General features: G+C 37.2%; 1 protein-coding gene across 11 annotated transcripts in view; it reads left to right on the top strand.

The window, feature by feature from the left end:
* HDAC9 (histone deacetylase 9) overlaps nucleotides 1-12,643 on the top strand; it is a 923,925-nt gene that overhangs the window by 848,973 nt on the left and 62,309 nt on the right. For all 11 annotated transcript variants that reach the window (XM_032304495.1, XM_032304501.1, XM_032304493.1 and 8 more), the window contains one exon: nucleotides 772-905. In XM_032304495.1, the coding sequence (XP_032160386.1) occupies nucleotides 772-905 (134 nt within the window). The remainder of the gene's footprint in view (nucleotides 1-771; nucleotides 906-12,643) is intronic.

The following is a 12,643-nucleotide window of genomic DNA, read 5'->3' as shown; positions in this document are numbered from 1 at the left end:
CCTATGTTGAAGGCAGAGGCTTTAACCCAGTGAGCCACCCAAGCGCCCCCATTTATCAACTATTTTATAATAAAAATTATATCTATAAAAATCTAATATGATAGGGGTACCTGGATGGCTTAGTAGGTTAAAGCCTCTGCCTTCGGCTCAGGTCATGATCCCACTGTCCTGGGATGGAGTCCTGCATTGGGGCTCTCTGCTCTGCGGGTGAGTCTGTTTTCTCCTCTCTCTCTCTCTGCCTGCCTCTCTGCCTACTAGTGATCTCTGTCTGTCAAATAAATAAAGTCTTTAAAAAAAAAAAAAGCTTCATTTAAAAAAAATAATCTAATGTGATAGTTAAGTAATTTGAGGTGATAGGTAAAAAAACCAACTTCCTTTTATAATAAGGTAAGACATGATGGAGACAAGAAACAAAAATCAACCAAAGGAAATTATTTACCTTATTAACACTTGCCAAATGCCATCAAATTTTTCATCCAGGTACATATAGAATGTGCTGTGAAAGGCACTACTGTGCACTGGTAATGAGCCATATTGTTTGGTATAAATTTTGGTTGTTAAACGTCTTAGCTGTGGGATCTCAGATTTTGGTTCCCACAATTGTAAAATATAGACAATAACGGAATCTGATTTATTAAGTTATTGTAAGTATTAAATGAATTCACCCATGGAAGATGCTGAGAAAGGACACACAATAAAAGCTCAATCAATATTAGATTCTAGTAATATTCTCTTTTAATACTTTGAAATATTCTCTTTGTGTTATGATAGGCTTTGGTCATTTGACGAAGCAGTTGATGACATTGGCTGATGGACACGTGGTGTTGGCTCTAGAAGGAGGACATGATCTCACAGCCATCTGTGATGCCTCAGAAGCCTGTGTAAATGCCCTTCTAGGAAATGAGGTAAAAAATTAAAAAGTACACAAGAGTAGGGTTAAAGGACTAGGATTATATGCATGTACTTTTTTTTAATCCCATGTAATCAGAAAGCACAATGTTGCTCTTACAATTTTAAGAAAGAAGGTAAGCTTTTAAGGAGAAGTTTACATGTGCTCCTGCCATATGGTATAACTATTGTCCAATTAATCTACATATCACTTCCCTCAGTCAGGTTATTCATGAGCTCAGTAAATAAGATAACTCTTGGGAGGAGAAACGCTTTGTATATTCACCCAACTAATAATCACTGAAACACTGAAAAACAAACAACTCAAAGAAAATTTCTCCTGAGATTTTCCATAGGATTGTGTTAGCTCAAGGGAGAAAATAAAGCTTTTAAAATTTTTTTCATCTTTATTGAAATAGGGTCGACACAATTTTAATACATTTAAAGTGTACAATGTGATGATTTGATATATGTATACATTGTGAAATGATTCCTTGCATGAAATGAAATTAATGCATTCATCACCTTACATACTTTTTGTTTGTACCTTTGTTCTTTTGTTTGGTGAGAACACTTAAATTCTACTTTCCTAGCAAATTTTAATTACATAACATAGTATTGTCAACTATAGTCATCATGTAATACATTAGATCCTCAAACCTTATTCATCTTGTAACTGAAAGTTTAAAACCTTTTATCAACCTCTCCTTATTACCCTATCTCCTTTTCCCCTCCCCCCCACCCCCAGCCCCTGACAATCACTATTATTCTCTGTTTCTACAAGTTCGGCTACTTTTTTTTCCGTGGGGGAGTGGTCAGAATAAGTGATACCATGCAATGTTTTTTTTTTCTGTGTCTGGCTTATTTTACTTAGTGTAATACCCTCTATGTTTGTCTATGTTATCAAAAAAGACAAGATTGGGGCGCCTGGGTGGCTCAGTGGGTTAAAGCCTCTGCCTTCAGCTCAGGTCATGATCCCAGGGTCCAGGGATCGAGCCTTACATAGGGCTCTCTGCTCAGTGGGGAGCCTGCTTCCTCCTCTCTATCTGCCTGCCTCTCTACCTACTTGTGATCTCTCTGTCAAATAAATAAATAAAATCTTTTTTTAAAAAAAGACAAGATTTTCTTCTTTATGAAAGATTGAATAATATTCTCTTGTGTATATATATATACATACACATATATACACCACATTTTCTTACCCACTTATCTGTTGGTGGACATTTTTTTAAAGATTTTATTTATTTATTTGACAGAGAGAGATACAATGAGAGAGGGAACATAAGCAGGGGGAGTGGGAGAAGAAGAAGCAGACCCCCTTGCTGAGCAGGGAGCCCAATGCAGGGATTTATCCCAAGACCCCGGGATCATGACCTGAGCCAAAGGCAGACACTTAATGACTGAGCCACCCCGGCACCCCTGTTGATGGACATTTAGTTTGTTTCTGTACCTTGACAATTGTAAGTAATTCTGCAATAAACATTGAAGTACAGATATCTCTTCAAGATAGTAATTTTGTTTCATTTAGCTATATACCCGGAAATAAGATTGTTGGATCATACAGCATAAAACATGCAGTTTTAGTTTCTTGAGGAATATCTTTCTGTTTTCCATGGTGGCTATACATCTTACCTTTCCAGCAACATTGCTCAAACTTTCTTTGTTCTCCACATCCTCACCAGCATTTATCTATTTTCTTTTTGATAATACATGAGGTAATACCTCATTATGGTTTTGATTTGCATTTTCCTGATGATTACTGATAGTGATCACCTTTTCATGTACATGTTGGTCATTTATATGTCTTCTCTGAAAAAACATCTAACTGGGCCTTTTGCCCATTTTTAATTGGCTTATTTGGGGTTTTGTCTTTGTTTTTGTTTTTTTTGCTGTTGTTTGTTTTTTGTTTTGCTGTTGAATTGTATGAGTTCTTTGTATATTTTAGATATTAACCTCTTACAGGACATATGGCTTGCAAATATTTTCTCCCGTTCCATAGGTTACCTTTTCATTTTACTCACCTTTGCTGTACAGAAGTTTTTAAGCTTGATGTACTCCCACTTTGTTTGTTTGCTTACTTTTGTTGCCTTTCCTTTTGGTGTCAGATCCAAAAAAACATTGTCAAGGCTAATGTCAAGGAGATTACCCCCTATGTTTTCTTTTAAGAATTTTATGGTTTCAAATCTTACATTTACATTTTTAATCTGTTTTAAATTGATTTTTGTGTATGATGTAAGATTGGAGTTCACTTTTATTCTTTTTTGTACCAGCATCATTTATTGAAGAGACTATTCCTCCATTGTATATTCCTGGATCCTTTGTTGAAAACTAATTCACCATATGTGCATGAGTTTATTTGGGGCCCTTTCTTCTTTCCATTGATCTGACTGTCTGTTTCTAATGCCAGTACCATAGTGCATTGATTACTTGTGGTATATTTGAAATCAAGAAATGTAATGACTCCAGCACTATTGTTTTTTCACAGGATCTGTTCATGTGTTTGGGGTCTTTGTGGTATCATATGAGTTTTAGAATTTTTTTCCTATCTCTATAAAAAAATACCTTTTAATAAGGATTGGGTTGAATCTATAGATTGCTTTGGGTAACTTGAATGTTTTATTACCATTAACTCCTCTCATCAGTGAACATAGCATATTTGTTCTTGTTTCTTCAATTTCTTTCATTTAGTATCTTGTAGTTTTTGGTGTATAGACTTTTCACTTCCTTGGATACATTTATCTCTAAATGTTTTATTGTTTATGATACCATTGTAAATGGGATTGTTTTATTTCTTCTTCAGATAGTTCATTTTTGATACATAAAAACTGATTGTTTATGTTGATTTTGCCTTCTGCAACGTTGCTGAATTTATTAACTCTAATAGTTTTGTGGTGGAATTTTTAGGGTTTTACATATATATAGTGTCATCTGCAATTAGAGATAGTTTTACTTCTTCCTTTCCAATTTGTATACCTTTTATTTCTTTTCCTTGCTTAAATGCTCTAGATCATACTTAAAATACTATCTTGAATAAAGGTAGCGAAAGCAGGCATCTTTGTCCTGTTCTTGATCTTAGGTAAGGTATTAGCTCTGGGCTTGTCATATATGGCATTTTACTATGTCGAAGTATGTTCCTGCTATTCTGAATTTGTTGAAATTTTCTAATCATGAAAGATGTTGAATTTTGTCAGTTGCTTTGTCTGTATTTTTTGAGATGATCATATGACTTTTATCCTTCATTGTGTTAATGTATTGTTTCACATTGGTTGATTTGTGTATGTTGAACCATTCTTATATCCCTGCAGTAAATCTTGATCACAATGTATGGTCCTTTTGAAATAATGTTGAATTCAGTTTGCTAATATTTTTGTTGAGAGTTTTTGCATCTCAACCAGGTGTTCACCAGGGATATTGGACTACAGTTACTTTCCCTGTAGTGTCCTTTATTGGCTTTGGGAACCGGGATTTACTGGCCTCCTAAAATGAGTACAGATATGTTACCACCTATTCAGTTTTGAAAAGGATGGATATTAACACTTTAATATTTGGTAGAATTCACCAGTGAAGCCATCTGATTCTAGACTTCTCTGTTTTAAGAGGTTTTTAATTACTGATTCAGTCTCCTTACTAGTTACTGGTCTGTTCATATTTTCTGTTTTTTCAAAATTCCTTCTTGTAGGGTTTGTGTTTCTAGGAATTCATACATTTCTTCTATGTTATCCAATTAATTGATGTATAATTATTCATAGTAGTTTCTTTTGATCCTTTGGATTTCTGTAATAAGTCTTCTCTTTCAAATCTGATTTTATTAATTGAGGCTTTTCTCTTTTTTTCTTGGTCTAGTTAAAGATTTATCAGTTTTGTATATCTTTTCCTAAAACCAGCTCTTAGTTGCATTGATTTTTTTTAAATTTTTTATTTTTTAAAAACATATATTTTTATCCCCAGGGGTACAGGTCTGTGAATCACCAGGTTTACACACTTCGCAGCACTCACCAAAGCACATACCCACCCCAATGTCCATAACCCCACCCCCCTTCTCCCAACCCCCCCTCCCGCCAGCAACCCTCAGTTTGTTTTGTGAGATTAGAGTCACTTATGGTTTGTTTCCCTCCCAATCCCATCTTGTTTCATTGATTCTTCTCCTACCCACTTAAGCCCCCATGTTGCATCACCACTTCCTCATATCAGGGAGATCATATGATAGTTGTCTTTCTCTGCTTCACTTATTTCGCTAAGCATGATACGCTCTAGTTCCATCTATGTTGTCGCAAATGGCAAGATTTCATTTCTTTTGATGGCTGCATAGTATTCCATTGTGTATATATACCACATCTTCTTGATCCATTTATCTGTTGATGGACATCTAGGTTCTTTCCATAGTTTGGCTATTGTGGACATTGCTGCTATAAACATTCGGGTGCACGTGGCCCTCCGGATCACTACGTTTGTATCTTTAGGGTAAATACCCAGTATTGCAATTGCTGGGTCATAGGGCAGTTCTATTTTCAACATTTTGAGGAACCTCCATGCTGTTTTCCAGAGTGGTTGCACCAGCTTGCATTCCCACCAACAGTGTAGGAGGGTTCCCCTTTCTCCGCATCCTCGCCAGCATCTGTCATTTACTGACTTGTTGATTTTAGCCATTCTGACTGGTGTGAGGTGATATCTCATTGTGGTTTTGATTTGTATTTCCCTGATGCCGAGTGATATGGAGCACTTTTTCAAGTGTCTGTTGGCCATCTGGATGTCTTCTTTGCAGAAATGTCTGTTCATGTCCTCTGCCCATTTCTTGATTGAATTATTTGTTCTTTGGGTGTTGAGTTTGCTAAGTTCTTTATAGATTTTGGACACTAGCCCTTTATCTGATATATCATTTGCAAATATCTTTTCCCAATCTGTCAGTTGTACTTTGGTTTTGTTCACTGTTTCCTTTGCTGTGGAAAAGCTTTTGATCTTGATGAAATCCCAATAGTTCATTTTTGCCCTTGCTTCCCTTGCCTTTGGCGATGTTCCTAGGAAGATGTTGCTGCGGCTGAGGTCAAAGAGGTTGCTGCCTGTGTTCTCCTCAAGGATTCTGATGGATTCCTTTCGCACATTGAGGTCCTTCATCCATTTTGAGTCTGTTTTCGTGTGTGGTGTAAGGAAATGGTCCAATTTCATTTTTCTGCATGTGGCTGTCCAATTTTCCCAACACCATTTTTTTGAAGAGGCTGTCTTTATTCCATTGGACATTCTTTCCTGCTTTGTCGAAGATTAGTTGACCATAGAGTTGAGGGTCTATTTCTGGGCTCTCTATTCTGTTCCATTGATCTATGTGTCTGTTTTTGTGCCAGTACCATGCTGTCTTGATGATGACAGCTTTGTAATAGAGCTTGAAGTCCGGAATTGTGATGCCACCAACTTTGGCTTTCTTTTTCAATATCCCTTTGGCTATTCGAGGTCTTTTCTGCTTCCATATAAATTTTAGAATTATTTGTTCCATTTCTTTGAAAAAGTTGGATGGTACTTTGATAGGAATTGCATTAAATGTATAGATTGCTTTAGGTAGCATAGACATGTTCACAATATTTATTCTTCCAATCCAGGAGCATGGAACATTTTTCCATTTCTTTGTGTCTTCCTCAATTTCTTTCATGAGTACTTTATAGTTTTCTGAGTATAGATTCTGTGCCTCTTTGGTTAGGTTTATTCCTAGGTATCTTATGGTTTGGGGTACAAATGTAAATGGGATTGACTCCTTACTTTCTCTTTCTTCTATCTTGTTGTTGGTGTAGAGAAATGCAACTGATTTCTGTGCATTGATTTTATATCCTGACAGTTTACTGAATTCCTGTACAAGTTCTAGCAGTTTTGGAGTGGAGTCTTTTGGGTTTTCCACATATAGTATCATATCATCTGCGAAGAGTGATAGTTTGACTTCTTCGCCGATTTGGATGCCTTTAATTTCCTTTTGTTGTCTGATTCCTGAGGCTAGGACTTCTAGTATTATGTTGAATAGTAGTGGTGATAATGGACATCCCTGCTGTGTTCCTGACCTTAGTGGAAAAGTTTTCAGTTTTTCTCCATTGAGAATGACATTTGCGGTGGGTTTTTCATAGATGGCTTTGATGATATTGAGGTATGTGCCCTCTATCCCTACACTTTGAAGAGTTTTGATCAGGAAGGGATGCTGTACTTTGTCAAATGCTTTTTCAGCATCTATTGAGAGTATCATATGGTTCTTGTTCTTTCTTTTATTGATGTGTTGTATCACATTGACTGATTTGCGGATGTTGAACCAACCTTGCAGCCCTGGAATAAATCCCACTTGGTCGTGGTGAATAATCCTTTTAATGTACTGTTGAATCCTATTGGCTAGTATTTTGTTGAGTATTTTCGCATCTGTGTTCATCAAGGATATTGGTCTATAGCTCTCTTTTTTGATGGGATCCTTGTCTGGTTTTGGGATCAAGGTGATGCTGGCCTCATAAAATGAGTTTGGAAGTTTTCCTTCCATTTCTATTTTTGGAACAGTTTCAGGAGAATAGGAATTAGTTCTTCTTTAAATGTTTGGTAGAATTCCCCCGGGAAGCCATCTGGCCCTGGGCTTTTGTTTGTTTGGAGATTTTTAATGACTGTTTCAATCTCCTTACTGGTTATGGGTCTTTTCAGGCTTTCTATTTCTTCCTGGTTCAGTTGTGGTAGTTTATATGTTTCTAGGAATGCTTCCATTTCTTCCAGATTGTCAAATTTGTTGGCGTAGAGTTGCTCATAGTATGTTCTTGTAATAGTTTGTATTTCTTTGGTGTTAGTTGTGATCTCTCTTCTTTCATTCATGATTTTATTTTTTTGGGTCCTTTCTCTTTTCTTTTTGATAAGTCTGACCAGGGGTTTATCAATTTTATTAATTCTTTCAAAGAACCATGTCCTAGTTTCGTTGATTTGTTCTGATGTTTTTTTTTGGTTTCTATTTCATTGATTTCTGCTCTGATCTTTATGATTTCTCTTCTCCTGCTGGGCTTAGGCTTTCTTTCTTGTTCTTTCTCCAGCTCCTTTAGGTGTAGTGTTAAGTTGTGTACCTGAGACCTTTCTTGTTTCTTGAGAAAGGCTTGTACCGCTATATATTTTCCTCTCAGGACTGCCTTTGTTGTGTCCCACAGATTTTGAACCATTGTATTTTCATTATCATTTGTTTCCATGATTTTTTTCAGATCTTCTTTAATTTCCCGGTTGACCCATTCATTCTTTAGAAGGATGCTGTTTAGTCTCCATGTATTTGGGTTCTTTCCAAACTTCATCTTGTGGTTGAGTTCTAGCTTCAGAGCATTGTGGTCTGAAAATATGCAGGGAATGATCCCAATCTTTTGATACCGGTTGAATCCTGATTTAGGACCGAGGATGTGATCTATTCTGGAGAATGTTCCATGTGCACTAGAGAAGAATGTGTATATTCTGTTGCTTTGGGATGAAATGTTCTGAATATATCTGTGATGTCCATCTGGTCCAGTGTGTCGTTTAAGGCCTTTATTTCCTTGCTGATCTTTTGCTTGGATGATCTGTCCATTTCAGTGAGGGGAGTGTTAAAGTCCCCTACTATTATTGTATTATTGTTGATGTGTTTCTTTGATTTTGTTATTAATTGGTTTATATAGTTGGCTGCTCCCACATTGGGGGCATATTTAAAATTGTTAGATCTTCTTGTTGGACAGACCCTTTGAGTATGATATAGTGTCCTTCCTCATCTCTTATTATAGTCTTGGGCTTAAAATCTAATTGATCTGATATAAGGATTGCCACTCCTGCTTTCTTCTGATGTCCATTAGCATGGTAAATTCTTTTCCACCCCCTCACTTTAAATCTGGAGGTGTCTTCGGGCTTAAAATGAGTTTCTTGGAGGCAACATATAGATGGGTTTTGTTTCTTTATCCATTCTGATACCCTGTGTCTTTTGATTGGGGCATTTAGCCCATTCACATTCAGGGTAACTATTGAGAGATATGAATTTAGTGCCATTGTATTGCCTGTAAGGTGACTGTTACTGTATATTGTCTCTGTTCCTTACTGATCTACCACTTGTAGGCTCTCTCTTTGCTTAGAGGATCCCTTTCAATATTTCCTGTAGAGCTGGTTTGGTGTTTGCAAATTATTTCAGTTTTCGTTTGTCCTGGAAGCTTTTAATCTCTCCTTCTATTTTCAATGATAGCCTAGCTGGATATAGTATTCTTGGCTGCATGTTTTTCTCGTTTAGTGCTCTGAAAATATCATGCCAGCTCTTTCTGGCCTGCCAGGTCTCTGTGGATAAGTCAGCTGCCAATCTAATATTTTTACCATTGTATGTTACAGACTTCTTTTCCCGGGCTGCTTTCAGGATTTTCTCTTTGTCACTAAGACTTGTAAATTTTACTATTAGGTGACGGGGTGTGGGCCTATTCTTATTGATTTTGAGGGGTGTTCTCTGAACCTCCTGAATTTTGATGCTCATTCCCTTTGCCATATTGGGGAGATTCTCCCCAATAATTCTCTCCAGTATACCTTCTGCTCCCCTCTCTCTTTCTTCTTCTTCTGGAATCCCAATTATTCTAATGTTGTTTTGTCTTATGGTGTCACTTATCTCTCGAATTCTCCCCTCGTGGTCCAGTAGCTGTTTGTCCCTCTTTTGCTCAGCTTCTTTATTCTCTGTCATTTGGTCTTCTATATCACTAATTCTTTCTTCTGCCTCATTTATCCTTTCAGTGAGAGCCTCCATTTTTTATTGCACCTCATTTAATAGCTTTTTTTATTTCAACTTGGTTAGATTTTAGTTCTTTTATTTTTCCAGAAAGGGCTTTTATATCTCTCAAGAGGGTTTCTCTAATATCTTCCATGCCTTTTTCGAGCCCGGCTAGAACCTTGAGAATTGTCATTCTGAACTCTAGATCTGACATATTACCAATGTCTGAATTGATTAGGTCCCTAGCCTTCGGTACTGCCTCTTGTTCTCTTTTTTGTGTTGAATTTTTCCGTCTTGTCATTTTGTCCAAATAAGAGTATATGAAGGAGCAAGTAAAATACTAAAAGGGTGGCAACAACCCCAGGAAAATATGCTTTAACCAAATCAGAAGAGATCCCAAATCGTGAGGGGGGAGAAAGGGGATAAAAAGAAGTTCAAAAAGAAAGAAAGAAAAAAAAGAAGAAAAGAAAAGCATTTAAAAAAAGAAAATGAATAAAGAAAAATATAAAAAAGAAAAAATATATATATTAGATAAACTAGTTAAAAAACGTTAAAAAAGAAAACGGTAATAGTTAAAAAAATTTTAGCAGAAGAAGAGAAAAAAAATGAAAAAGAAAAAAATTAAATTAACTGCAAGACTAAAAAAAATCACAGGGAGAAAGCCACGAGTTCCGTGCTTTGCTTTCTCCTCCTCTGGAATTCTGCTGCTCTCCTTGGTATTGAAACTGCACTCCTTGGTAGGTGAACTTGGTCTTGGCTGGATTTCTTGTTGATCTTCTGGGGGAGGAGCCTGGTGTAGTGATTCTCAAGTGTCTTTGCCCCAGGCGGATTGCACCGCTGCCCTTACCAGGGGCGGGGCTGAGTAATCCGCTCGGGTTTGCTTTCAGGAGCTTTTGTTCCCTGAGCGCTTTCCGTAAAGTTCCGGAGGTCGGGAATACAAATGGCGGCCTCCTGGTCCCAGCCCGGGGGACCAAGAGCCTGGGGCCCCACTCCTCAGTGCGCCCTCAGAGAGCAGTGCCCAGTTACTCCTGTCTGCCTGATCTCCGGCCGCGCTCCGAGCTCACCAAGCCTGCGGCTGGTTCAAGGTAACCCTGAGCTGTGAGCCACTGTTGGCTCTGTCTCTGTAGCCGGTTTTCCCGTTCCAGTACCCGCAAGCTCTATGACACTCAGACACCCCCAATCCTTCTCTGACCCTGCGGGACCTGAGGCCACGCTGACCCCGCGTGGGCTTCGCCGCAGTTTAGCCTCTGGAGCGATGTCCCTCAGTGGAACAGACTTTTAAAAGTCCTGATTTTGTGCTCCGTTGCTCCGCCGCTTGCCGGGAGCCAGCCCCTCCCCCCGGGGTCTATCTTCCCTGCATTGATTTTTTTATATTGTTTGCTGCATCCCATAAGTGTTAGCATGTTGTGTTTCTATTTCATTTGTGTCAAGATTTTTAATTTCTCTTTTCATTTCTTGATGCCTTGGTTGTACAGGAGCATGTTGTTCAATTACCACCTTGGGGCACCTGGGTGGCTCAGTGTGTTAAAGCCTCTGCCTTCGACTCAGGTCATGATTCCAGGGTCCTGGGATTAAATGCCACATCGGGCTCTGTGCTCGCTGGGGAGCTTGCTTCCCTTCCTCTCTCTCTGCCTGCCTCTCTGCCTACTTGTGATCTCGTCTGTCAAATAAATAATAAATAAAATCTTTTAAAAAAATTACCACATATTTATGAGTATTCCAGTTTTCTTTTTGCATTGATTTCTAGTTTTGTGCCATTGTAGTCAGAATGATTTCGGTATTTTAAAATTTGCTGGAATGATTTCGGTCTTTTAAAATTTGCTGAGACTGGTTTTATGGCCTAATATATGATTTTTCTTGGAGAATATTCCATATGTGTTTGAGAATAATGTATTTTCTGCCTCTGTTGGGTAGAATGTTCTGTATATGTCTTTTAGGTCCATATGGTCTAAAGCATCATTTAAGTCCAGCATTTCTTTATTGATTTTCTGTCTGGCTGACCTATCCATTAATGAAAGTGGGGTATTAAAGTCCCCTAATACTGTATTTATGTGTATTTCTTTCTTCAGATCTGTTCATATCTGCTTTTTTATAAGGTTAGCTGCTCCTGTGTTGGTGCATATTTGCAAGTGTTATCTACTCTTGATGAATTGACCTCATTGTCATAATATAACATTCTTTGTCTCTTATTACAGTTGTTAACTTACAGTCTATTTTTTCTGATATAAACATACTTAGTCCTGCTTTCTTCTGGTTTCCACTGGCATGAAATATCTTCTCTATCGCTTTATTTACAGTCTGTGTATCCTTAAATCTGAAGTTACTTTCTTGTAGGCAGCATATAGTTAGGTCTTATTTTTGTATTCACTCAACCACTCTATGTTTTTTGATTAGAGATTTTAGTCTGTTAAATTTGAAGTAAGAATTGATAGGTACAGCCTTACTATTGCTATGTTACTGTTTTCTGGCAGTTACATAGTCCTTTCTTCCTCTCCTGCTATCTTTTTTTGTGCATTGATGATTTCCTATAGTGTTATGTTTTGATTTCTCTGTCTTTTGCATACTTCTATAGGTTTTTGCTTTTGGTTACCATGAGGCTTGCAAATACCTTCTAATAGTGTATTTTAGGCTGATAACATCCTAACTCTAATGTATATAGAAACTACATTTTTACACTTCCCTCCCACAATTTATGTTTTTGAGATCACAGTTTATAACTTTTTATATTGTGTATTCAATTAACAAATTACTGTAGTTATAGCTATTTTTAATACTTGTGTCTTTTAAACTTTACACTAGAGTTATAAGTGATTTTCCACTATCATTATAATATTAGAGTATTCTGAATTTAATTACATGTTTACTTTTATCAGTGAATTTTATGCTTTCAAACATTTTTATGTTATTAGTTAGTATTCTTTCATTTTAGCTTGAGGAACTTCCTTTAACAACTCTTATAAAGGCAATCTAATTCTGATGAAGATGTCAGCTTTTGTTTGTCTGCAAAACTGTATCTATTCTTCACTTCTTAATGACTGCTTTTTGGGGGTAGGGTATTTTTGA

The sequence above is a fragment of the Mustela erminea genome, chromosome 11 (assembly GCF_009829155.1).
Source record: "Mustela erminea isolate mMusErm1 chromosome 11, mMusErm1.Pri, whole genome shotgun sequence".
Classification (NCBI taxonomy): Eukaryota; Metazoa; Chordata; class Mammalia; order Carnivora; family Mustelidae; genus Mustela; species Mustela erminea.
The sequence above is the reverse complement of the archived record's forward strand: the minus strand, read 5'-3'. Positions and strand labels throughout refer to the sequence as shown.